This window comes from Oncorhynchus nerka, linkage group LG13 (genome assembly GCF_034236695.1).
Source record: "Oncorhynchus nerka isolate Pitt River linkage group LG13, Oner_Uvic_2.0, whole genome shotgun sequence".
NCBI classification, from domain to species: domain Eukaryota; kingdom Metazoa; phylum Chordata; class Actinopteri; order Salmoniformes; family Salmonidae; genus Oncorhynchus; species Oncorhynchus nerka.
This window is the reverse complement of record NC_088408.1, coordinates 33,127,129-33,154,468: the sequence shown is the minus strand read 5'-3', so window position 1 is coordinate 33,154,468 and position 27,340 is coordinate 33,127,129. Positions and strand designations below refer to the sequence as shown.

Below are 27,340 nucleotides of genomic sequence, written 5' to 3'. Positions count from 1 at the left end.
GGCTGTAACGTAACAAAATATGGAAAAAGTCAAGGGGTCTGAATACATTCTGAATGCAGTGTATACATCCTATTTCTGCGGGAAAAGCCTTCAAGTCCATGAAAAGCAGTAATTTGACAAAATCATGTAATAGCTACATTTCAGTTACCACAGTAATTGTTTCATCATTCTCATATAACATAGGCCATGAAGAAGTGGTTTCAGCCACCAGGCATTAAATCCAACTTAACCACAAAATATTTCATATTTAAGTGCTGATAATTTCTATACAAACCTGTACATTTTGTATAGAAGTCACAACAATATAACAATTTAAGCAGCCGTCTCCAGAAGGTTACACACTGATATCAAAAGGCTTTCAATTAAATTTGAATGGCTAATGGCAGCCATCTTGACATACCCTCCTTCAAAGATTCTGATGCGAGTGGGCTCAGCCTGCTTTAAGGAGGCCTCCTTCTCTCCATGGTCCTCCTTGATTCGATCCCTGGAGCTCAGCCCCTTGATTTTCTTCCCATATTTGCTCACATCTAGCTGCATGAGCTCTGGCTTCATCTGCAAATGGAAAACATGCAGTACACTAAGTTAAATCCTCGCAAACAGACAAAAACACTTGATGGCAGATGTAATGAAATGTTGGCTCAAAAATAACAATTTACTGTACCTAAGATTGCTTTATAATATTGTAGGGGATTTCAAACTTTCTAAAACTTACATGTGAGTTATGAAATCTGTAATGCTTATTTAGTAAATGTAAATGTAGTAAATTGTGAACAAGAGGCTAATGTGATGTGTTGATTACCTGCTCAAACTTCTGCTTCCAAGCAAGAGAGGACACAAGTTTTCCAGTTCCAGGTTGATACATAGCAGCCATCGTGTAGGTTTCTGTGTTCTTCCTCTGCTTGGATCGGAGCAGGGCCAGAGTAGCCTTGGTGCTGAGGCTGAGAGGGTTGGGGTTGTAGGAGCTGACGCACCAGGAGCCGTAGACAGAAGTCAGGGGAGTCGTCTGAGCGTTGTTTGGCTTGGTGTAATTCAGGAAGCACCAACTGACACTGGTTGCCGTGCGAAGACTGGGGAACTGAAAGAACTGCTGAACGTCTGCCAGATCTGTGAGCAGCAGTGTGCTTCCAGCAGCGCCCCCACTCTGATTGGCAGCCAGCTGCACCAGCATGTTGACAGGGATCTTGCTGCCCATGGGTGGCTTGGCCTCCTCTGGAGTGTCACTGGAGGAGACCATGGACTGTGGGCTGGAGCTAGCCTCTGGGGTGAAGGAGTCGTCAACATCCAGCTCCTCTGGGGACTCTCTGCCCCCAGGGGTGTCCATCACAATTTGCAGAGGGGGAGTGAAGCTGTCAGCTGGTGGCACATCGGGTATGTGAGGTGCGTTGGAATGCACTGGGATTTGGGTGGAAGGGAAGTCTGCTGGTGGGGAGGAGGACATCCTCTCCTGATCGTCCATTGAACCCTCACTCTTTAGAGGTGCATGCTTTGGTAACTTGACGCTGTCCTTCGAAGCACTCAGCTCGACAGCGCTCAGCTCTTTTACAATCTGCCCGTACATCTTCTCCTCCTTGACCCGTTTCTGCTGTTTGGTCTCTATAAAGAGTTCCAGGCTACTGGCTGGTGATAACATCCGCTTGCTCGCCCCGATACTGGAGGACGCATCCGTGGTGGAGATGGTTCTCGATGTCAACGACAGCGGAATTCCCGTGTTTAGTCTCCCATGTTCAGTGTTCAGATCTGGAACTTTCCAGAGTGGATAACGTGGAGCTCCCTCAGGCTGACCAAGGATCTGAGATAAGTTGAAGCAAACTCCGTGCTTTGAAACACTGCCGCCTGTGAGTGAATTGGATGATGCATTCTCTGAGCATATGACTCTTGCTGAATAAGCGCTCTGGCTGTGGTTAGTTATGAGCTGTGAAACACTTGTGTACATAACACTTCCGTAAGATGGCACGTGAGTCTGTATCCTAACAGGGATTAGCATACCTGGGAGTGATGGCTGTGATCCTGCATTCTGAGTGGCGAAGATTGGCTGGACCTGTTGCAGGAGCATTTTACTCTCGGTGAGGGCCACTTTAGACGGTGGAGAGCTGTAATGCTGGGCTTGGGGGGAGACTCTGGAGGGATACTGGTAGTTCTGACTGATAGCACCGTCAGCCTTAATGTCACACTGCTCCTGGATCTGCTGTAGCTGATGATGAGGTGGGTGGGATTTCTGGAGCATGTGCGGTATACTAGGCTGTCTGATATGTAGTTTCTGTAACTGGTGTGGCTGGAAAGCCAGATGTTGCTTGTGTCTCTGTGTTGACTCCGGATGCCAGAACAGGCCGGGCTGAAATGGCAGGAAAGGCAGTGAAGCCAAGCTGCTCTGGAGTGAGGAGTATTGCATGGCTTCCTGGCTGATGAGCTCATGACTTGGATGCTCTACCTCGGATGACTGTTGACTTGGCAGACAAGATGACTTCTGGAACAGTGTTGGGTCTTCCTGGCTGTCCTCACTAATTCTCTGTTGCAGAAGATGATAAGGTGACCCTCTCTTGGGTCTTGCTACTTCGCTGGCTGATGCACCATGAGAACCTTGAGAGGATGGGGGGCTCTGCCAAGATAAAGGTCCATGGTCTGAGTGCTCTTGCTTGATGGTCATTTCGAGACCACCTTGATCATGCACCACTGTCTCAGGGTAAACGCTAAGGGATGCCTGCCTTACTAGGTAGCCCCTTCTCCGTTCTTTCATGGCTGATGCACTGGAGTAAATCTCTCCCTGTCTGGATGATGTTGAGAGACTGCCATAGTCAAAGGACTTGCTACGGATTTCTGGGATCTCGGTGGCCAGAGCACAGGGAGCCTGTTCGGATGAGGATCGTCGCATCTCCCTCTGCTGGTGATGGCCGGGGATGGTGAGAGAGTTGCCACTGTACTCAGACTGCTTGCCAAAGTCATCCTGCTTGGTCGGTGACACAGACTTCAGGTTTTCTTCCTTGTCAAAGGACATAGAGAAGTTGGAGCTGTGGGACAGGTTGCTTTCCTGGCTGGGGCTCCTGGACAGGCTGGTGCAGGACTCAAAGCTGGAATCCCCAGAGGAGTGCTCCAAGTCTGCCAAACGCAGACGCTTCTTTTTAGGAGGCAGCTTCTCCGTAGGGAGCTGGGACAGTGTCTCACTCCTCTGGGGCCACTGGAATTCTTCAACGTGCTTCTCCGGCTCCTTGGTCGGTACATCAGGCTCTTTCTCAGGTTTATCTGGCTCCTCCGTCACCCTGATCTCAGGCACTTGGATGTTAGGCTGCCGCACCAGTTTGGGGGGCATGTGACAGGGCTGGTTGGGTGAAGCTAAATCACTGTCGCTCTGCTGCTCCATGCTCTCAGACCTCAGTATAGAGTCTGGGCTCTGCACATCTTCTGTGTTTTCTGTATCTGACTGCTCTGAATATTGGCTAGAGGATTTGTCTTGCAGGTAGGCTGGGTGCTCGAAGGACTCTGACTTCTCGAAGGAGTTTGGCCTACTGAGTGAGTTTGTGTGCTGAATGACAGAGATAACGTTGCCAGTTGCCTTTCTGTCAGAGTCTGGGACTAGCACTACATCCTCTGAGCACATACTACTACAGCATGTTTCAAAACTGTCTGATTGGCTATGTGCATTGTACATGGATCCTATGGATCCTTTCCCAGTAGGTGTTGCCCTTGAACCTACTTGACTACCTTGTTTTGAATCATAATCCCCAACCATATCTACTGAGCCACTACTGTCATACTGGCCTGGGCCATCCTCCTCGTCCCCTACACTCTTTTCCTTCCTGCGTTTACGAGTGGCAATCTCTGTCATTCCCACTTTAGTACCATAAGGGCTGTATGCTGTATGCTCTGGCACCACAGGACTACGCTCCCCTAGCTTTAAAACCACAAATGGGGCTGTGTTCTTGGGAATGTGTCCATAGGTTTCAGATTCGCCATGCCCTTCATGTGCTGAATGCTCAAAAGCTGCCTGTCTCCTAAGCCTCCTAAGACCGGCAGCACCCGGGTAGAAGACATCATCAGAGGTCATCATCTCGTCGAAGGAGTGGCTCACTCTTATCCCCGGTGGGACGTTGAGGTTGGTCGGGGAGGATGTTGGCATTGAGTTACTCCTAATGAGTGGCCCTGAATCAGGAGCCTCTAATAGACCTGTGTTGCTTTGGCAAGGGCTTGTGGGATACTGCTTAGGGTCAACACCTGCTAGTTGATGCGCTTCACTGTTATCATTACGGAAGAATATATGATCTTCAGATATCTTCCCCATGATTAGGTTAGTGTCTTGGCCAACAGTGGCCATGCCTACTGCAATGGATTGTCTCGATCTAGGAGAGTTAGGTTTGTAATACCAAGTCCGACCAAACATGATCTCCTCGTAGGACTTTGCGTTTGTGTTGGGAGGGCTGATCTGTTGCTCCGCACTCTCTGAAAGAGAGAAGTAGCCAGAATCTGTGCTGCCTTTGCTGTGTGGACTCAGAAGGTTCAGGGACTGCTGGGACTGCTGGTCTGAGTCCTGTGATCCCTTCCTATCTGTCAGTTTCAGAGCCAGTCTCTGTTTTATAGTAGGAGAGTCATCCACGCGGCTCACCTGGGAGCTGATGTGAGAAGCCTTGAGTTCCATGAATGGGGGGCACTCCATTGCTGTTGGTGGGATCCCTTGTTTTGGGACAATTAGGATAGGCACTTTCATGGATGCCATAGCTAGTTCCTCAGCTGAGTCAGCATATGCCGGCTCCCCACCCTTCTCCATTGTGCTTTTGTCCATTTCAAATGATATCTGGGGGATGGGGCTGACTTTGTCCATAAACATAGAGACCTCTGCCGTCTCCTCGTCGGTGTCCGTGCTCTGTTCACCGTCTGAGTGTACATCTGTCTCTCCCACTGAGGACGCTTGATCCATGTCTGTGCGTGAAGCTGCCAGTTCGGAGAATGGGACTAGTCCTGCTTTGATGGCATGGGCATGAGATTTTCGGTGTTTGTACAAATTACTCTTGGTTTTAAAGGAGAACCCGCAGGGGACACAAGGGTAGGGGCGTTCCCCAGTGTGTGAACGAATGTGCTTCTTCAGCACGCTGGGTTTCGCACAAGCCCTTCCACAGTAGTGGCAGATGTACTTTCCTGGCTTCTTGGGTTTCTGCTCCTTCTTGTATCCCTCCTCTGGCAGCTCCGGCCCTGATTTGGAATACTGGCCAAAAGAACTGGGTAAACTGGGAGATTTCTGACGAGAGAAAACTCCATGGGCACGGGAGTGTCCAGGGAATATGTCGTCGGATGGGAGCTGTCCAGCGAAAGGCCAGGCATGGGCCTCCAGACCAGGCTGTGGCTTGGCTCCGGACAGGAAGCGCTCTTGCATGGGCTGCTGTGGGTACTGTTGTGGTAACTGGTAGGAGTAAGTACGGGGGAAAGCCTGTGTGTATTGACTGTCTTGATGCGGCTGACCCATTGCAGTTGATAACATCTTCCCAGAGCCATACTTTTGTGCTGAGCCAGTAATATTGCTGCCACTGGCACCACTTTGCAGGCTTTCGCGATGCGAGTGCCTTTTTCCCTCCGGGTCAGCGAAAGTGCTTCTTTTTGTGACAGCTGAGGGCTCGGAGACCCACTTCCTTTGTAGCTTCTCCCGTGGCTCCTTGGTGGATTTTTGACCAGAAGCGGATTCATGTGGCTCCATTGTCCAACTATAATTCCTTTGGGTTTCTCAAAGGTCAAATGTCAGTTGCTGTAGTTCTCAAATGAAGGGGCCTTCCATTGCTGAAGTCGTTTTGGGTTGTTCTACATTTGAGTCACAAAGATCCTCTATAGTGGGCATCAGAACACTTTCTTTCTGTCAAGCATACTGTAAACTCGCGAACTTGCATCAGCCCTTCAATTTTCTTTTTGTTTATTAAATGTATCAAAACCTTTGAGTGATCTGAAAATTCAAACAGAACATTAATAAATTCCATGTACTGTGAAACAAAACGTGGTTTTAAAAATCATGATTCGGTATAAAATATCTATTACTGAACACTTACCAGTCTGAAACAAAAAGTTTTTGTTGATATCCCTCCTTTTACAACTTCCAAGAGAATCTTTATGTACGACCTGGAGAGAGGAGAGGGAAACAATTCAATGATTGAAACAAAGCATTTACTGTGAAGTCAGTTAATAACTTATGTCTCTATGATTTTTCTTCCTCGCAGTTCAGTCATCTACAGTTGAAGTCGAAAGCTTACATCAACTTTGCCAAATACATTTAAAATCAGTTTTTCACAATTCCTGACATTTAATCATTGTAAAAATTCCCTGTCATAGGTCAGATAAGATCAACACTTTATTTTAAGAACGTGAAATGTCAGAATAATTGCAGAGAGAATTATTTATTTCAGCTTTTATTTCTTTCATCACATTCCCAGTGGGTCAGAAGTTCACATACACTCAATTAGTATTTGGTAGCATTGCCTTTAAATTGTTTAACTTGGGTCAAACGTTTCGGGTAGCCTTCCACAAGCTTCCCAAAACAAGTTGGGTGAATTTTGGCCCATTCTACTGACAGAGCTGGTGTAACTGAGTCAGGTTTGTAGGCCTCCTCGTTCGCACACCCTTTTTCAGTTCTGCCCACACATTTTCTATAGGATTGAGGTCAGGGCCTTGTGATGGCCACTTCAATACTTTGAATTTGCTGTCCTCAAGCCATTTTGCCACAACTTTGGAAGTATGCTTGGGGTCATTGTCCATTTGGAAGACCCATTTACAACCAAGCTTTAACTTCCAGACTGATGTCTTGAGATGTTGATTCAATATATCCACATAATTTTCCTTCCTCTTGCAGCAAAGCACCCCCACAACATGATGCTGCCACCCCCGTGCTTCACGGTTGGGATGGTGTTCTTTGGCTTGCAAGCCTCCCCCTTTTTCCTCCAAACATAACGATGGTCATTTTGGCCAAACAGTTCTATTTTTGTTTCATCAGACCACAGGACATTGCTACAAAAAGTATGATCTTTGTTCCCATGTGCAGTTGCAAACCGTAGTCTGGTTTTGGAGCAGTGGCTTCTTCCTTGCCGAGCGGCCTTTCAGGCCTTTCAGGTTATGTCGATATAGGACTCGTTTTACTGTGGATATTGATACTTTTGTACCGGTTTCCTCCAGCATCTTCACAAGGACCTTTGCTGTTGCTCTGGGATTTTCACTTTTCGACACCAAAGTACGTTCATCTCTAGGAGACAGAAGGCGTCTCCTTCCTGAGCGGTATGACGGCTGCGTGGTCCCATGGTGTTCCTACTTGCGTACTATTGTTTGTACAGATGGACGTGGTACCTTCAGGCGTTTGGAAATTGCTCCCAAGGATGAACCAGACTTGTGGAGGTCTACAATTTTCTTTCCTGGGGTCTTGGATGATTTCTTCTGATTTTCCCATGATGTCAACCAAAGAGGCACTGAGTTTGAAGGTAGGCCTTGAAATACATCCACAGGTACACCTCCAATTAACTCAAACAATGTCAATTAGCCTATCAGAAGCTTCTAAAGCCATGACATAATTTTCTGGAATTTTCCAAGCTGTTTAAAGGCACAGTCAACTAGTGTATGTAAACTTCTGACCCACTGGAATTGTGATACAGTGAATTATAAGGGAAATAATCTGTCTGTAAACAATTGTTGGAAAAATGACTTGTGTCATGCACAAAGTAATGTCCTAACCGACTTGCCAAATCTATAGTTTATTAACAAGACATTTACGGAGACCTAAGTGTATGTAAACTTCCGACTTCAACTGTATATTCTCATGTACAGTTGCATGCAGTACAAGGAGTACAGTGCTAAACTAGATTGAGGTTAAAATATTTCGAATGAGTGTGATTGGGCCACCCACCCCCTCGTGCTTACAGTGAGTCATCAGTAACAACTAGGCCCACGCAGTTCCTAAAAAGACACAAAAAAGTACAAATAGCCGGCCAAATGGAGGTGACGTAAGACATCATATGTGCGTGGGCGTCCAAAGGGCAAGTCGTAAAGGAACTACAAGCACTAGCATTTTTCTTTTCGCTGGCCTCTGATGTTTACTTTCTATACATACACATACTGCAATGCCTAGTGAACACAGAAGCTACAAATAAACTTGCATTCGTTGGTGATTCTATTTCAGAGTGCTAACATACAGAAACCACACCAACACTTGAATATAGAATGAATCCAGTGTCTGAGACTAACACGCTGAACATGTAAGTCTCTGCCGTGATTTTCTTGATTTCATTTTTTCTCTCTGATTGCGACACACACACACACACACACACACACACACACACACACACACACACACACACACACAAGGCCCCTTTGCTCTGGCGCTACTGGGCTAGGAGCATGGAAGCTATGTGACACGGGTGTCTTGAGGCCAATGTGAGAGATAAAAATATCCCAGTCGAAAACACTGGTATTTTTAGCACCTGAAACATGAACTTCTCGTCGGTTTTTGTTTTCTTCCGTGCTGTTACACAAAAAGAATGTATGTAAACAACAGAACAAAGTCATAGGCGCTCAGAATAAGTGGTTGGATGTTGGTTTGGTACTGGCCAGATATCCTTTCTTATTGACCAACGATAAATACCACCTGCGATCCTGTTAAAAAAAACTGTACATGTACATGTTTCAATTAAACCCAAAGCCAAATGTGAAAACACAGCCAGATGTTGCTATGTTTAGAGAGATTGGAAGATGCAGAATGCAGTATCAATTGCAACACACCTGTATCAACAGGTGTTGCATACCAACCTCATGAAATGTTCTCGATTGTCAGCTTTGTAAAGATAACGTAGTTACAGAGAGAAACATTCTGAGAGGAATAATAACTCATCCTAGCCTATTCACACAATACGCACTCCGTATTTTGTGAAAAAGTGTCAGCTGATGAGCCTCATGAAGCCAGAGAAAACCTATCACTGAGTGGAAAAGAGCCATCTTTCTAAGCTGGAGTCAGTTTCATATATCACACTTAATGGTGGCCAGGTTGGTGCACTCCTCTCCTCTTCCCTTCTCCCCCCTCCATGTTTGGGCGCTTCTCCTTCCATGAATCCATCTGTCTAGTATCTCTTGTTATCAGTACAGATCCGCTACCATGGTGCCCGAAATTCTCTAAAATCTTTCTTTTAGGACATACAGTTCAGTAGGCATCTGCCCAAAACCATTAATGAATTATTCTCTGCCGTGTTGCATAAGGTTATCATTGTTCAAGTCAAAGAAAAACTATTGAATGGGTTATATAAAGTGTTTTCATCCTAACTAAAACGCTGTCCTATTTTCTGACTGAGCGTGGGTGGGAATATTCTTTGGCATCATTTTTAAGTGGAGTACCTGGAGGAAGTGTGCGTGGGACACACAGAGGCAGAGTGTGCTAGGGACACCTCGCTCTATAGAGACGGACCACATTCTCAAAGATATAAACAGACACACTCCACTGGATGATTCAAGCATTTTATGTAACATCTCCATAGTCTAACAGTAGTTCATCTGATAGGAGGCCCCACCGCCAAAAACTGACGGACCATGATGAGGCAGACATTTTCATTATTTACAGTACCCCCCCCCACAGTAAGTTACCCCCCCAAGCAAGCATTACAGTACATGTATCTCCATCAACCCCCTCCTCCCCAGAGGTATACATAAAGTGTGGGTATAAGCCATGTTAGCTTCTTTATTTGGGCTCTCTTTTCATGGGGAGAACGTTACGGTGATAGAGAGCCTCTGCCCACCTCGGGCCTAGTTCTGGTTTCTGGCTGGAGATCTATGGGGAGTGGGGGATAAGCTGGTAGCCTGGGGCCGTACCAGGCCCTACACACTGACGCACATCTCCATTGTGACTGGGGAAAGAGCAAACCTTAAAGAGGCCCTTTCACTCAATCAAAATACATCCTCTTTCCAATGCAGGGATTAGGTATTTAAGCGTTTTTGGGCTGGCAGATTCACGAGAGAGGATTAGAAAATGTTTTGTTATTTTGTGTGACAATGAGTGATGTGTAGTTATCCTTAAACCATTTGGACAGCCAAGATGCCACATACCAATTTGAAGTGCTTGGAATTCCTTTCAACACTGAAATAAAGAATAGAGTGAATCCCGTTTTCTTTTCCCATAAAATAACAACATCTGAAGTTAAAAATGAACCATGACACCATATCTCTCACTGTCCAACCAAAAGTTATTTGCAGGACACGAGCACTTTTAAAAAACAGACCTGGAAAATATCTCCGTTGCCAAACTATGTTCTTTAAATATTTGGAGTCATAGTCTTTGACACTGCTATTATCGACTGATGTTTTAGACCTATCAGTGTTACATAGTCACTCCAATAAACAGCTGAAGGTAATTAAATCAACCTCATCTAGTTTCAGTTCCATCTCTATTACAGAGGGTAGTACACACGGTTCTGTTGGTCTAAGCAAATTGACATCTGCAATTATACCTGAGTAATTCCTGTAGAAACAAAGGCCAGTCGCATGGGTAGCCGCCTGTGTGTTTTGGGTATCTCCTAAACCACAGGGCCATTCGATCAGCACAGTGGCCTAATTCAGTGGCCTGTCTGTGGGGTTGACCGTGACACATCCGCCAGTCTGTTTTCAAAGCTCCGGTTACCCCTTTTGTTTGTCCTCCTGGTGACATCACGTTCACAGCAGCGATGTAGGCAGGCACACACACACATACACACACACACACACAGGCCGTTTCTTATTTCCCTGAACGGAAACCGGCACAGTTTCTTGTACTTTCCAGGGCAGACTCTGAATAATTGAAATCATTGCTAATTGTTTCCATTCAGTAATTACAGAGTTTATGGTAACAAAGTCCTGCCTAGAAGTGCATCATGGTCAGTGCCTCAGCCTCAAGGGGCCTAATGAGACCCCCAACCGAGACCCTTGTTTATTTATCTGTGTTTGTTTGTTAGAAACACACACATATCTGCATACAAGTTTTATACCTTTCTCTGTGTCTTCCCTTACAGTGGGAATGAGAGGGGAGCTGGGTCAGTTTGCTGGGGTCTTTGTTCCAGCTATTCCAGCTCATTGGGGATGGAAGCAACGTTAAAAGCTCCAACTGGCTTTATCAACTGGCTAGCTAGGGGAAAATCTGAAAGGGTTCTGAAAATAGATTGAAGCAAGGCTCCTACAATAAAGTATTATGTGTTTTAGGGGCGTCTGGATCAACGCGCCTTTCACCTGAACTGTGTCAGGGAGTTATTCACAATGCAATGTTGAAGAATCCCTCTGTTCTCAAATGGACTGCATGCACAGAATACACCACATATTTTTTTGGACTATTGAAAGGACTGAGTGAAATGTATTAATTCTGCAGTCATGACACACTTCTCTACTCTATTCAGTTGCAGGTTCATCTGTGCCTCTCAATGTAACATGGGCAACAAAAGTAGCTTGTTTGTCTTTTCCAGTCTGTATCGTGTATAAAAAAATACACATATTGTAAAATATGAATAGAATGGAATAAAAACAAAATAATAGGCAATAAATATACACCCAGAAAATATTCCTGAATCTTATTGAAATCCCAGAAATAACTATTTTCATCTTCAGACTTATACCACCAATAGTTTGCGTCTTGACAGCCTGAGAGATTCACCATTTGCACAGCCAGCAGGTTTTGTGGTGTGATTGTATCCCCTGTAAGCAGGTTCTGTGGATGCATCACCCAGTCCGTTCGCAAGTCAGCCCACGGGAGTGTCATATTGACTCCTCATTAGGAGCCCAAAGATGAAGCACAGCCTGGAGCTGGGAGAGACTGCAGCCGGGAGATACTGCAGTCTGGAGACTGTGGAGAGACAACACGCAACAGGTTGAGAGAGGGGGGGGAAGAGAGAGACCATCCATTGCTCAAACCAGGTCAAGGTGGTCAGCAGAGCCAGTGCCCTCACAGAGCAATACTAAAAGTACAACTACAATGTAGTGCATCATACACATTTATAGAATGGTGAGTGTATGTGCAATGCGTATGGCATGATGGGATGGATATTTAGTTTTGGGACAAACTCCAGCAACACATGAGAAAAGTAAAGACCAGTACTGGTAAAACTACAAGGCACATGATTCAGACAAGAATCATATCTTGATAGTCATACATCCTGTCATACATCCTGTCATACATCCAGTCATACATCCTGTCATACATCCAGTCATACATCCTGTCATACATCCAGTCATACATCCTGTCATACATCCAGTCATACATCCTGTCATACATCCTGTCATACATCCTGTCATACATCCAGTCATACATCCTGTCATACATCCTGTCATACATCCAGTCATACATCCTGTCATACTCAGGTCTACATTTCAAGCAGAAAGTACGAGGTACAGCTAGGCATAAGATGGGAGGTGGTATTTTTAACATGGTGGGTGTGTGTGTAGTGAGTAGTGAAAAGAGAGAGTTGGGCTCTGCGTGGGTGAGAGGCCTTGGCTACAGCCTCATTGAGACAGGGTGAGGTGAGGAGTGTGGGTGACAGTTCCTGTGTGGGAAGAACAAGCCTGAATGCCATGCAGCAGGGTTACCATGCTGATGAATTGAAATTATGAAAGGAGCTGGTTGCACAACTCAGCTAGGCGGTTGGTCGGTCGCTCTGCTCGGCCACCTCTTCTCGCCGTCGGTGTGAGAGCTCAAGTGGGAAGACGGGTGTTCACTAGGCATAGCATACCACTCCTTAAACTGAGGCGTTCACTAGACATAGCATACCACTCCTTAAGCTGAGGCGTTCACTAGACATAGCAAACCACTCCTTAAGCTGAGGCGTTCACTAGACATAGCAAACCACTCCTTAAGCTGAGGCGTTCACTAGGCATAGCAAACCACTCCTTAAGCTGAGGCGTTCACTAGGCATAGCAAACCACACCTTAAACTGAGGCGTTCACTAGACATAGCAAACCACTCCTTAAGCTGAGGCGTTCACTAGGCATAGCAAACCACTCCTTAAGCTGAGGCGTTCACTAGACATAGCAAACCACTCCTTAAACTGAGGCGTTCACTAGACATAGCATACCACTCCTTAAGCTGAGGCGTTCACTAGACATAGCAAACCATTCCTTAAGATGAGGCGTTCACTAGGCATAGCATACCACTCCTTAAGCTGAGGCGTTCACTAGGCATAGCATACCACTCCTTAAGCTGAGGCGTTCACTAGACATAGCAAACCACTCCTTAAGCTGAGGCGTTCACTAGACATAGCAAACCACTCCTTAAGCTGAGGCGTTCACTAGGCATAGCAAACCACTCCTTAAGCTGAGGCGTTCACTAGGCATAGCATACCACTCCTTAAACTGAGGCGTTCACTAGACATAGCATACCACTCCTTAACCTGAGGCGTTCACTAGACATAGCAAACCACTCCTTAAGCTGAGGCGTTCACTAGGCATAGCATACCACTCCTTAAGCTGAGGCGTTCACTAGGCATAGCATACCACTCCTTAAGCTGAGGCGTTCACTAGACATAGCAAACCACACCTTAAGCTGAGGCGTTCACTAGACATAGCAAACCACACCTTAAGCTGAGGCATTCACTAGACATAGCATACCACTCCTTAAGCTGAGGCATTCACTAGACATAGCAAACCACACCTTAAGCTGAGGCATTCACTAGACATAGCAAACCACTCCTTAAGGTGAGGCGTTCACTAGACATAGCAAACCACACCTTAAGCTGAGGCATTCACTAGACATAGCAAACCACACCTTAAGCTGAGGCATTCACTAGACATAGCAAACCACACCTTAAACTGAGGCATTCACTAGACATAGCAAACCACACCTTAAGCTGAGGCATTCACTAGACATAGCATACCACTCCTTAAGCTGAGGCATTCACTAGACATAGCAAACCACTCCTTAAGCTGAGGCGTTCACTAGACATAGCAAACCACACCTTAAGCTGAGGCATTCACTAGACATAGCAAACCACTCCTTAAGCTGAGGCGTTCACTAGACATTGCAAACCACACCTTAAGCTGAGGCATTCACTAGACATAGCAAACCACTCCTTAAGCTGAGGCATTCACTAGACATAGCAAACCACTCCTTAAGCTGAGGCATTCACTAGGCATAGCAAACCACTCCTTAAGCTGAGGCGTTCACTAGACATAGCAAACCACACCTTAAGCTGAGGCATTCACTAGACATAGCAAACCACTCCTTAAGCTGAGGCGTTCACTAGACATAGCAAACCACACCTTAAGCTGAGGCATTCACTAGACATAGCAAACCACTCCTTAAGCTGAGGCGTTCACTAGACATAGCAAACCACACCTTAAGCTGAGGCATTCACTAGACATAGCAAACCACTCCTTAAGCTGAGGCGTTCACTAGACATAGCAAACCACTCCTTAAGCTGAGGCATTCACTAGGCATAGCAAACCACTCCTTAAGCTGAGGCGTTCACTAGACATAGCAAACCACACCTTAAGCTGAGGCATTCACTAGACATAGCAAACCACACCTTAAGCTGAGGCATTCACTAGACATAGCAAACCACACCTTAAGCTGAGGCATTCACTAGACATAGCATACCACTCCTTAAGCTGAGGCGTTCACTAGGCATAGCAAACCACTCCTTAAGCTGAGGCGTTCACTAGGCATAGCATACCACTCCTTAAGCTGAGGCGTTCACTAGGCATAGCATACCACTCCTTAAACTGAGGCGTTCACTAGACATAGCAAACCACTCCTTAAGCTGAGGCGTTCACTAGACATAGCAAACCACTCCTTAAACTGAGGCGTTCACTAGGCATAGCAAACCACTCCTTAAGCTGAGGCGTTCACTAGACATAGCAAACCACTCCTTAAGCTGAGGCGTTCACTAGGCATAGCATACCACTCCTTAAGCTGAGGCGTTCACTAGGCATAGCATACCACTCCTTAAACTGAGGCGTTCACTAGACATAGCAAACCACTCCTTAAGCTGAGGCGTTCACTAGACATAGCATACCACTCCTTAAACTGAGGCGTTCACTAGGCATAGCATACCACTCCTTAAACTGAGGCGTTCACTAGACATAGCATACCACTCCTTAACCTGAGGCGTTCACTAGACATAGCAAACCACTCCTTAAGCTGAGGCGTTCACTAGGCATAGCATACCACTCCTTAAGCTGAGGCGTTCACTAGGCATAGCATACCACTCCTTAAGCTGAGGCGTTCACTAGACATAGCAAACCACACCTTAAGCTGAGGCGTTCACTAGACATAGCAAACCACACCTTAAGCTGAGGCATTCACTAGACATAGCATACCACTCCTTAAGCTGAGGCATTCACTAGACATAGCAAACCACTCCTTAAGCTGAGGCGTTCACTAGACATAGCAAACCACACCTTAAGCTGAGGCATTCACTAGACATAGCAAACCACTCCTTAAGGTGAGGCGTTCACTAGACATAGCAAACCACACCTTAAGCTGAGGCATTCACTAGACATAGCAAACCACACCTTAAGCTGAGGCATTCACTAGACATAGCAAACCACACCTTAAACTGAGGCATTCACTAGACATAGCAAACCACACCTTAAGCTGAGGCATTCACTAGACATAGCATACCACTCCTTAAGCTGAGGCATTCACTAGACATAGCAAACCACTCCTTAAGCTGAGGCGTTCACTAGACATAGCAAACCACACCTTAAGCTGAGGCATTCACTAGACATAGCAAACCACTCCTTAAGCTGAGGCGTTCACTAGACATTGCAAACCACACCTTAAGCTGAGGCATTCACTAGACATAGCAAACCACTCCTTAAGCTGAGGCATTCACTAGACATAGCAAACCACTCCTTAAGCTGAGGCATTCACTAGGCATAGCAAACCACTCCTTAAGCTGAGGCGTTCACTAGACATAGCAAACCACACCTTAAGCTGAGGCATTCACTAGACATAGCAAACCACTCCTTAAGCTGAGGCGTTCACTAGACATAGCAAACCACACCTTAAGCTGAGGCATTCACTAGACATAGCAAACCACTCCTTAAGCTGAGGCGTTCACTAGACATAGCAAACCACACCTTAAGCTGAGGCATTCACTAGACATAGCAAACCACTCCTTAAGCTGAGGCGTTCACTAGACATAGCAAACCACTCCTTAAGCTGAGGCATTCACTAGGCATAGCAAACCACTCCTTAAGCTGAGGCGTTCACTAGACATAGCAAACCACACCTTAAGCTGAGGCATTCACTAGACATAGCAAACCACACCTTAAGCTGAGGCATTCACTAGACATAGCAAACCACACCTTAAGCTGAGGCATTCACTAGACATAGCATACCACTCCTTAAGCTGAGGCGTTCACTAGGCATAGCAAACCACTCCTTAAGCTGAGGCGTTCACTAGGCATAGCATACCACTCCTTAAGCTGAGGCGTTCACTAGGCATAGCATACCACTCCTTAAACTGAGGCGTTCACTAGACATAGCAAACCACTCCTTAAGCTGAGGCGTTCACTAGACATAGCAAACCACTCCTTAAACTGAGGCGTTCACTAGGCATAGCAAACCACTCCTTAAGCTGAGGCGTTCACTAGGCATAGCATACCACTCCTTAAACTGAGGCGTTCACTAGACATAGCAAACCACACCTTAAGCTGAGGCGTTCACTAGGCATAGCATACCACTCCTTAAGCTGAGGCGTTCACTAGACATAGCAAACCACACCTTAAGCTGAGGCGTTCACTAGGCATAGCATACCACTCCTTAAGATGAGGCGTTCACTAGACATAGCAAACCACACCTTAAGCTGAGGCGTTCACTAGACATAGCAAACCACTCCTTAAGCTGAGGCGTTCACTAGACATAACAAACCACTCCTTAAGCTGAGGCGTTCACTAGGCATAGCATACCACTCCTTAAGCTGAGGCGTTCACTAGACATAGCAAACCACGCCTTAAGCTGAGGCGTTCACTAGACATAGCAAACCACACCTTAAGCTGAGGCATTCACTAGACATAGCAAACCACTCCTTAAGCTGAGGCATTCACTAGACATAGCAAACCACTCCTTAAGCTGAGGCATTCACTAGACATAGCAAACCACTCCTTAAGCTGAGGCGTTCACTAGACATAGCAAACCACACCTTAAGCTGAGGCGTTCACTAGACATAGCAAACCACACCTTAAGCTGAGGCATTCACTAGACATAGCAAACCACTCCTTAAGCTGAGGCGTTCACTAGACATAGCAAACCACACCTTAAGCTAAGGCGTTCACTAGACATAGCAAACCACTCCTTAAGCTGAGGCATTCACTAGACATAGCAAACCACTCCTTAAGCTGAGGCGTTCACTAGACATAGCAAACCACACCTTAAGCTGAGGCATTCACTAGACATAGCAAACCACTCCTTAAGCTGAGGCATTCACTAGACATAGCAAACCACTCCTTAAGCTGAGGCATTCACTAGGCATAGCAAACCACTCCTTAAGCTGAGGCGTTCACTAGACATAGCAAACCACACCTTAAGCTGAGGCATTCACTAGACATAGCAAACCACACCTTAAGCTGAGGCATTCACTAGACATAGCAAACCACACCTTAAACTGAGGCATTCACTAGACATAGCAAACCACACCTTAAGCTGAGGCATTCACTAGACATAGCAAACCACTCCTTAAGCTGAGGCATTCACTAGGCATAGCAAACCACTCCTTAAGCTGAGGCGTTCACTAGACATAGCAAACCACACCTTAAGCTGAGGCATTCACTAGACATAGCAAACCACACCTTAAGCTGAGGCATTCACTAGACATAGCAAACCACACCTTAAACTGAGGCATTCACTAGACATAGCAAACCACACCTTAAGCTGAGGCATTCACTAGACATAGCATACCACTCCTTAAACTGAGGCATTCACTAGGCATAGCATACCACTCCTTAAGCTGAGGCATTCACTAGGCATAGCATACCACTCCTTAAACTGAGGCATTCACTAGGCATAGCAAACCACACCTTAAGCTGAGGCGTTCACTAGACATAGCAAACCACACCTTAAGCTGAGGCATTCACTAGACATAGCATACCACTCCTTAAACTGAGGCATTCACTAGGCATAGCAAACCACACCTTAAGCTGAGGCGTTCACTAGACATAGCAAACCACACCTTAAGCTGAGGCGTTCACTAGACATAGCAAACCACTCCTTAAGCTGAGCCATTCACTAGGCATAGCATACCACTCCTTAAGCTGAGGCGTTCACTAGGCATAGCATACCACTCCTTAAGCTGAGGCATTCACTAGGCATAGCATACCACTCCTTAAGCTGAGGCATTCACTAGGCATAGCAAACCACACCTTAAGCTGAGGCATTCACTAGACATAGCAAACCACTCCTTAAGCTGAGGCATTCACTAGACATAGCAAACCACTCCTTAAGCTGAGGCATTCACTAGGCATAGCAAACCACTCCTTAAGCTGAGGCGTTCACTAGACATAGCAAACCACACCTTAAGCTGAGGCGTTCACTAGACATAGCAAACCACACCTTAAGCTGAGGCATTCACTAGACATAGCAAACCACTCCTTAAGCTGAGGCGTTCACTAGACATAGCAAACCACACCTTAAGCTGAGGCGTTCACTAGACATAGCAAACCACTCCTTAAGCTGAGGCATTCACTAGACATAGCAAACCACTCCTTAAGCTGAGGTGTTCACTAGACATAGCAAACCACACCTTAAGCTGAGGCATTCACTAGACATAGCAAACCACTCCTTAAGCTGAGGCATTCACTAGACATAGCAAACCACTCCTTAAGCTGAGGCATTCACTAGGCATAGCAAACCACTCCTTAAGCTGAGGCGTTCACTAGACATAGCAAACCACACCTTAAGCTGAGGCATTCACTAGACATAGCAAACCACACCTTAAGCTGAGGCATTCACTAGACATAGCAAACCACACCTTAAACTGAGGCGTTCACTAGACATAGCAAACCACACCTTAAGCTGAGGCATTCACTAGACATAGCATACCACTCCTTAAGCTGAGGCATTCACTAGGCATAGCAAACCACTCCTTAAGCTGAGGCATTCACTAGGCATAGCATACCACTCCTTAAACTGAGGCATTCACTAGGCATAGCAAACCACACCTTAAGCTGAGGCGTTCACTAGACATAGCAAACCACACCTTAAGCTGAGGCATTCACTAGACATAGCATACCACTCCTTAAACTGAGGCATTCACTAGGCATAGCAAACCACACCTTAAGCTGAGGCGTTCACTAGACATAGCATACCACTCCTTAAACTGAGGCGTTCACTAGGCATAGCAAACCACACCTTAAGCTGAGGCGTTCACTAGACATAGCAAACCACACCTTAAGCTGAGGCGTTCACTAGACATAGCAAACCACTCCTTAAGCTGAGGCATTCACTAGGCATAGCATACCACTCCTTAAACTGAGGCGTTCACTAGGCATAGCATACCACTCCTTAAGCTGAGGCATTCACTAGGCATAGCATACCACTCCTTAAGCTGAGGCATTCACTAGGCATAGCAAACCACACCTTAAGCTGAGGCGTTCACTAGGCATAGCATACCACTCCTTAAGCTGAGGCGTTCACTAGGCATAGCATACCACTCCTTAAACTGAGGCGTTCACTAGACATAGCAAACCACTCCTTAAGCTGAGGCATTCACTAGGCATAGCAAACCACTCCTTAAGCTGAGGCGTTCACTAGACATAGCAAACCACACCTTAAGCTGAGGCGTTCACTAGACATAGCAAACCACACCTTAAGCTGAGGCGTTCACTAGGCACAGCAAACCACTCCTTAAGCTGAGGCGTTCACTAGGCATAGCCATGCAATAGCACAAGCAATAATGACAGTAGTTACACGTTTCCCGCTGATAGGCAGGTGGAATTTATTACTTTTATTTGCATTTGTTGTTATGAGATATGGCAAAAACATTTGGCATTGAATGGGGAAACATAATCCATCAAATTATAAACATATTGATGTTACAAAAATGGACTAATCTGGGCACTGGGTTGTCTCTTAACAAATCGCTGTGTCACAAATCTCGACTGGGTCGTGCCATGGGTATCAGCCCCATGCCTGATGAAGTTCCTGCTGATTGCGATGAATGTTATCTGCTCTTCCAAGAATGCTGGGCCATTATGGGAGGCGTAACCTACGAGCGGCGGTAATAAACAGAATCTCTCTTGGCTGTGCGGAGGTATACAGTCTGGCACTCAGGCCAACAGCACACACATCGCCTCACAGACAGTTGCCCCAGAGACACTGTTTGGCTGTTCACTCATTTGTTTATGGGCTTTTGATCGATGCGTCCATCCAGATCCTCTTAATCAGTTTCTGATCTGGTTTCTCCCTGGCTCTCTCCAAGAAGACAATCACATTCGGAGATTCAGAGTGTTTAATAGTCACGGGTTCAGGTGTTTCAGGTGTGATTGCAGGCTACAGTGAAAATCTTCAGCTCCACATTAGTCATTAGTCAGTTATTCAGGCTCCACATTAGTCAGTTACAGAGACCAGGAGCAGAGCTGTCTGTTGGTGTTGGGTAAAGGCCCAGTACAGAGACCAGGAGCAGAGCTGTCTGTTGGTGTTGGTTAAAGGCCCAGTACAGAGACCAGGAGCAGAGCTGTCTATTGGTGTTGGGTAAAGGCCCAGTACAGAGACCAGGAGCAGAGCTGTCTGTTGGTGTTGGGTAAAGGCCCAGTACAGAGACCAGGAGCAGAGCTGTCTGTTGGTGTTGGGTAAAGGCCCAGTACAGAGACCAGGAGCAGAGCTGTCTGTTGGTGTTGGTTAAAGACCCAGTACAGAGACCAGGAGCAGAGCTTTCTGTTGGTGTTGGGTAAAGGCCCAGTACAGAGACCAGGAGCAGAGCTGTCTGTTGGTGTTGGGTAAAGGCCCAGTACAGAGACCAGGAGCAGAGCTGTCTGTTGGTGTTGGGTAAAGGCCCAGTACAGAGACCAGGAGCAGAGCTGTCTGTTGGTGTTGGGTAAAGGCCCAGTACAGAGACCAGGAGCAGAGCTGTCTGTTGGTGTTGGGTAAAGGCCCAGTACAGAGACCAGGAGCAGAGCTGTCTGTTGGTGTTGGTTAAAGGCCCAGTACAGAGACCAGGAGCAGAGCTGTCTGTTGGTGTTGGGTAAAGGCCCAGTACAGAGACCAGGAGCAGAGCTGTCTGTTGGTGTTGGGTAAAGGCCCAGTACAGAGACCAGGAGCAGAGCTGTCTGTTGGTGTTGGTTAAAGGCCCAGTACAGAGACCAGGAGCAGAGCTTTCTGTTGGTGTTGGGTAAAGGCCCAGTACAGAGACCAGGAACAGAGCTGTCTGTTGGTGTTGGGTAAAGGCCCAGTACAGAGACCAGGAGCAGAGCTGTCTGTTGGTGTTGGGTAAAGGCCCAGTACAGAGACCAGGAGCAGAGCTGTCTGTTGGTGTTGGGTAAAGGCCCAGTACAGAGACCAGGAGCAGAGCTGTCTGTTGGTGTTGGGTAAAGGCCCAGTACAGAGACCAGGAGCGGAGCTGTCTGTTGGTGTTGGGTAAAGGCCCAGTACAGAGAACAGGAGCAGTGCTGTCTGTTGGTGTTGGGTAAAGGCCCAGTACAGAGACCAGGAGCAGAGCTGTCTGTTGGTGTTGGGTAAAGGCCCAGTACAGAGACCAGGAGCAGAGCTGTCTGTTGGTGTTGGTTAAAGGCCCAGTACAGAGACCAGGAGCAGAGCTGTCTGTTGGTGTTGGGTAAAGGCCCAGTACAGAGACCAGGAGCAGAGCTGTCTGTTGGTGTTGGGTAAAGGCCCAGTACAGAGACCAGGAGCAGAGCTGTCTGTTGGTGTTGGGTAAAGGCCCAGTACAGAGACCAGGAGCAGAGCTGTCTGTTGGTGTTGGTTAAAGGCCCAGTACAGAGACCAGGAGCAGAGCTGTCTGTTGGTGTTGGTTAAAGGCCCAGTACAGAGACCAGGAACAGAGCTGTCTGTTGGTGTTGGGTAAAGGCCCAATACAGAGAATAGGAGCAGAGCTTTCTGTTGGTGTTGGGTAAAGGCCCAGTACAGAGACCAGGAACAGAGCTGTCTGTTGGTGTTGGGTAAAGGCCCAGTACAGAGACCAGGAGCAGAGCTGTCTGTTGGTGTTGGTGTTGGGTAAAGGCCCAGTTACAGAGAACACGAGCAGTGCTGTCTGTTGGTGTTGGGTAAAGGCCCAGTACAGAGACCAGGAACAGAGCTGTCTGTTGGTGTTGGGTAAAGGCCCAGTACAGAGACCAGGAACAGAGCTGTCTGTTGGTGTTGGGTAAAGGCCCAGTACAGAGACCAGGAGCAGAGCTGTCTGTTGGTGTTGGTGTTGGGTAAAGGCCCAGTTACAGAGAACACGAGCAGAGCTGTCTGTTGATGTTGGGTAAAGGCCCAGTACAGAGAACACGAGCAGAGCTGTCTGTTGGTGTTGGGTAAAGGCCCAGTTACAGAGAACACGAGCAGAGCTGTCTGTTGGTGTTGGGTAAAGGCCCAGTTACAGAGAACACGAGCAGAGCTGTCTGTTGGTGTTGGGTAAAGGCCCAGTTACAGAGAACACGAGCAGAGCTGTCTGTTGGTGTTGGGTAAAGGCCCAGTTACAGAGAACACGAGCAGAGCTGTCTGTTGATGTTGGGTAAAGGCCCAGTACAGAGAACACGAGCAGAGCTGTCTGTTGGTGTTGGGTAAAGGCCCAGTTACAGAGAACACGAGCAGAGCTGTCTGTTGGTGTTGGGTAAAGGCCCAGTTACAGAGAACACGAGCAGAGCTGTCTGTTGGTGTTGGGTAAAGGCCCAGTTACAGAGAACACGAGCAGAGCTGTCTGTTGGTGTTGGGTAAAGGCCCAGTTACAGAGAACACGAGCAGAGCTGTCTGTTGGTGTTGGGTAAAGGCCCAGTTACAGAGAACACGAGCAGTGCTGTCTGTTGGTGTTGGGTAAAGGCTGTTAAATAAAGGTTAAATAAAAACAATTTAAACACATTTTTTTTAAAGCCCAGTACAGAGGAGATCCAGCTCATAATCAACCCTCTCCAGAGACTCAGAGTCCAGCATAATATGTTTAAAAGTATTGCTTGGTTGTAAGTACAGACGATGCTAAAGGGTATGTGTACAGTGTGACCTGTTTGGCCATGCCACCAGCCCAGCGCCTCATCTTGAAGATGAATTAGCCCAGAACAGTCTGTGGACTTTGGACAGGGTTGATGGGGAACAGGGGGTGACATCATTTCCCCCAGACAAGCCAGTCCATGAGCCTGAGTGTGAGTGGAGACACACACACACACACGCACACACACAGGCACGCATGCACGCACACACTCTCCTTCTCTCTCTCCCTCTCTCTCCCTTTCTTTCTCTGTCCCTCTCTCTCTCCTCCTCTCTCAGTGAGAGGCCCATCATGGGGTGCAGGAAGACTCCAGTGGTCTGAGCATAGCGCCTGGGGTGTTGAGCCAAAAGACCGGGCCCCACAGGCTGAAAGCCATTTAGAGAGGGAGAAACAGATCCTTTCAACATGAGGTCATGCTTAATACAACTGACACTCTGGCGGCCCCGCCAGTGTCCCCAGCCTGATATACAGTTACCAATGAAACAAGTGGCCAGACGGACACAGACAAAGCGGAGAGGGTGTAAGTGCCGCCATGCTAAGGACCTGGGGAGGCTAGGTTGAGGGTTGAGGGCAGGGAGGGAGGGAGGGAGGGGAGTGCGGTACTGTGGGACTCTCTGGCAGACCGACTGTGGGACAGAGCCGGGTAATTACACCAGGCCTCAGTAATTGAAAACGGCATAGATAAAAACCCATCTCCCTGTGTCTGTGTACAAGCCCTCTGCTCCAACAGGCTGCCTGCTGCAATGCTGGAAAGAGCAACAAAATAAGAGTCGGCAGCAGCATGCTTCCTGGTTGGATTTATGATCATTTCCTGGAGGTGGTAACGGCTAAACATGCATGCTGTGTGCACAGTGGGATAAACCATGTGACCCAGATCTTACTCTTTATGTTGTAGTAGGTGCAGTTATGGGATTTCTCCAGCTAAGCAGCAGAACTAACTATCCCTAGTTTATTCATGCTCCACAGCTGTAGCCGTTTAATGTACATGTTTCCATTTAGCACTGAACGAAACACATAAAATCCCCCCTATGGAAGGAAAGAGAGGGAGAATAAAAATAAATAAATAAAAGGGCTTCATGTTGGTTTTAATTGTCTATGGAAAGACGGTCATATTTTCCACCGGGTAAGCTTGAAAAATTACCTTCATTACATTTTCCACAACATTTTGCAGAAATGTCAGGAAGCAGCTGTAGAGGTACTGATTAATTGTCTTTCTCACTGGTTCCCCCACTTACAACACCGAGCCCCCCGTCTTTGCACCGACATTAGAACTTCATGAGGCATGCTAAACTTTAGAGCAACAGACAATAGGCGACGCTAACTTTTGAAACCACATAACCGTAGGAAAGAAGACTGCTTCCGTACGGACATCTCAGCTGTGGCTATCTTGGATGGAGGACTAACATAGGCTTAACTAAGCCTGGAAGGCAGCATCCACTACCCCTCCATGTCCACCCCCCCTCACACAGATCCCTCCCAGCGCTCAGAGTTTGGGTATTATATTCCTAATATACACCACACACCATGTGGACACAACCAGTGTATCAAACAGGGTGTTGTACTACGGCGCTGGGGAACTGCAGTGGAACAGTATACCTCATAACTTCCAAATATTTTGAATCCAGTTTCTATAAAGAGAAGGGGAAGGCAAAACAAGAAGGGGATCGTCTGGAGGATGTGATCCTGTAGGACTGGTGGAGGAGGAGGAGGAGGAGGAGAAGCTCAAACATCTGCCACCAATGTGCCTCCCTGCCTGCATGGTGCAACTAGGGCCTCCCTCCTAGACCAAATAAACGACTCTCGTCACTGTCCAAGGTTAACAGCCCCCGCTTACGGCAAAGTAAACAGACAGGACCCACTGACACCGCCTACCATGGAAAACCCAGTAAAGTGCTAATACTCCGTAGTTCAGACTTGTTGGAAACGTACACATCATGTCTAGCACAAATGTCACCAGCTCCACAGCCAACGTGTTTGGGAGTGAATGGACAAACGGTGTGTCTAGTCAAATGGGTTTCCCTTCCCTGAAGAAATAGCTAGCTGCACCACGGAGACATTTGGAGTTGATTCAGGTTAGCCCGACACGGGAGCAAAGAGAGGGTCTTCCATCGGCGAGAGGAGAGGTTTGAGCTGGAGGAGGGATGACAGATGGAGTGTGATGAAAAGTGACAGAATCATTTAGACCATTACATGGCCAGTCAGTTGGGAGTGTGGCTGTCACAGATCAAGAGGATGTTTTAGACCTGTAACAGCAGGGTCGTCTCACGACTGACCCGATAAACACAGCCATAATCAATTGTGCATAAACAAACACAATCCTATCTGCATCCTGGTGGTACTGCAAAGTCCCAATGATAGAAATCGAAAACAAGGCTGAATCATGATATTCTTCAGTATTTATACTTACCTATTGAACAGCCAGTAAATCATGAGCAGTATTTTTTATCACCTTTATCAAGAGTCAACCACAACCCATAGATCAGATAGCATCAGGCCTGTCTTTTATATCCCATCTGCTAGCATGCAGCTAAAGCTAACACCCTTTCCAGATGTGAGGCTCACTGAGACAAGGTGTCTGTTCCTAACACTCCAATTATTTCCACCCTAAACGCACGCACTCCTGACTCTTGTGTGGAATGTGTGTGTGTGTGTGTGTGTGTGTGTTTGTACACTCACCTGCGTGATCTCAGGGGACTTGAGTGGTGATTGAGCCTGGCACTGTTTAGGGGTCTTCAGTCTGCTTTGGGGCAAGGTGGGGGGGTTGGGGGGGATCACTGGGTCAGGCTCGTGGGAGGGGGTCAAGAGGGAGGTCCGAGGTCAGGATGACCCCTTGGTAGGGGTGAGGAGACGACACAGACCACTGGAAAGAAACAACAAGAAGAAGACCATTTAGACACCTCCCACAACAATAGAAACCTGCCATAAAAAAATCCAATAGACTGATTTTGAATGGGGCAATAAATCAAACCAAAATTAGCATTGCTCTATCAATCTGCTTTTAATTTAACTAAATGTTTCAGTGCTCTGGGTTGACTCCATATAGTTAACGGCACTCCTGCCAAAACGTTTTATAGAGATAGATCATAATTCATAGGATCTGAAAGGTACAGTATGGTGCACATACAGGAACAGGCAAAATGGTTACGTTGCCTGTTAAAGCCTTTTCAATAGAGCTAGCTATACATATCTCCCTCTGTTAGGAGAGATCGAATTGATGCTCTCCTTTCCGACCTGACAAATTAGACCAATCTTATCTGCGTAAAAGAGGAGTGGTCATAATTAGGTTGGTTGTTAATCTAACGGACAGTGAGAAAGAATTAGATCTTTTTTCTTATCATCCACCGTGAAAACGCCAGCATGAAACTCTGCTCGATCCATTCATAACCTCCTCAGCCGTGCTGACAAATCACAGATATTACATCAATAGAGACCCAGAGAGCCAAGGTCAATGACATATAGCAGAGGCGGTACTCTCTCTCACTCTCGCTCTCGTTCTCTCTCCTTTTATTTCTTTCTCTCTCTCTCTCTTCTTTGTCCCCCCTCTCTTCTTTATGCCCCCCCCTATTTAATTCCATGGCCGTGCTAAGGCCCTGACCCTCGGCCCACTGGCTGGGTCTGCTGCATGAAGAATATCACTGTGGTTTCGCAATACGAGGGACTCCTCCCTGATTAAATACAGTACAGTATGGTCACAGTAATCTGTGACCATACTCTCTCACTCACTCACTCACTCTCTCTCTGAGAATCAGGCAGACAGAGGTCCACCAGGCCAGGCATGCTGTGGTTTATGTAAGCTTTTCCAGGTCAGAGGGTAGAGAGCCCCCCCCCCTCCAGTAAGGTAGAGTACTACCCCACTCTGTCTGACCTAGGGCTGCAGGGGAGGGGAACTCTGAGGCAAGATAATCCAGAATATTTCCATGGAGTTGCATCATAATCTGCAGTATGACTCTCTCAGCAACAAAAGAGCATAGGCTAGCTTACATCTAGCCATGTTGAATGCCATGCTCCCCTCCAACGCAGGATTCCACCAGAAACTAAAATAAAGACAAACTATCCTCTCTTTCACACAATGTAATTCAAGGTACAAAAATGACAGTACTTCTACTAATCGGATTGATATGCCTAATGTACCACCCCAAACTGTTTGAATGCAGTGTCTGGACGACAACACGGATAATATACAGTTGGTGTAACGACTCTCGTTTGTAGAAGGAGACCAAGGCGCAGCGTGGTCGGCGTACATCGTATTTTTA

General features: G+C 46.8%; 1 protein-coding gene across 1 annotated transcript in view; it reads right to left on the bottom strand.

The window, feature by feature from the left end:
* LOC115139397 (transcription factor HIVEP2-like) overlaps positions 1-27,340 on the bottom strand; it is a 98,425-nt gene that overhangs the window by 13,625 nt on the left and 57,460 nt on the right. The window contains 4 exon segments of the mRNA XM_029676717.2: positions 401-552; positions 800-5,917; positions 6,021-6,090; positions 25,764-25,947. Of these exon segments, the coding sequence (XP_029532577.2) occupies positions 401-552; positions 800-5,677 (5,030 nt within the window). The 5' untranslated portion in view covers positions 5,678-5,917; positions 6,021-6,090; positions 25,764-25,947.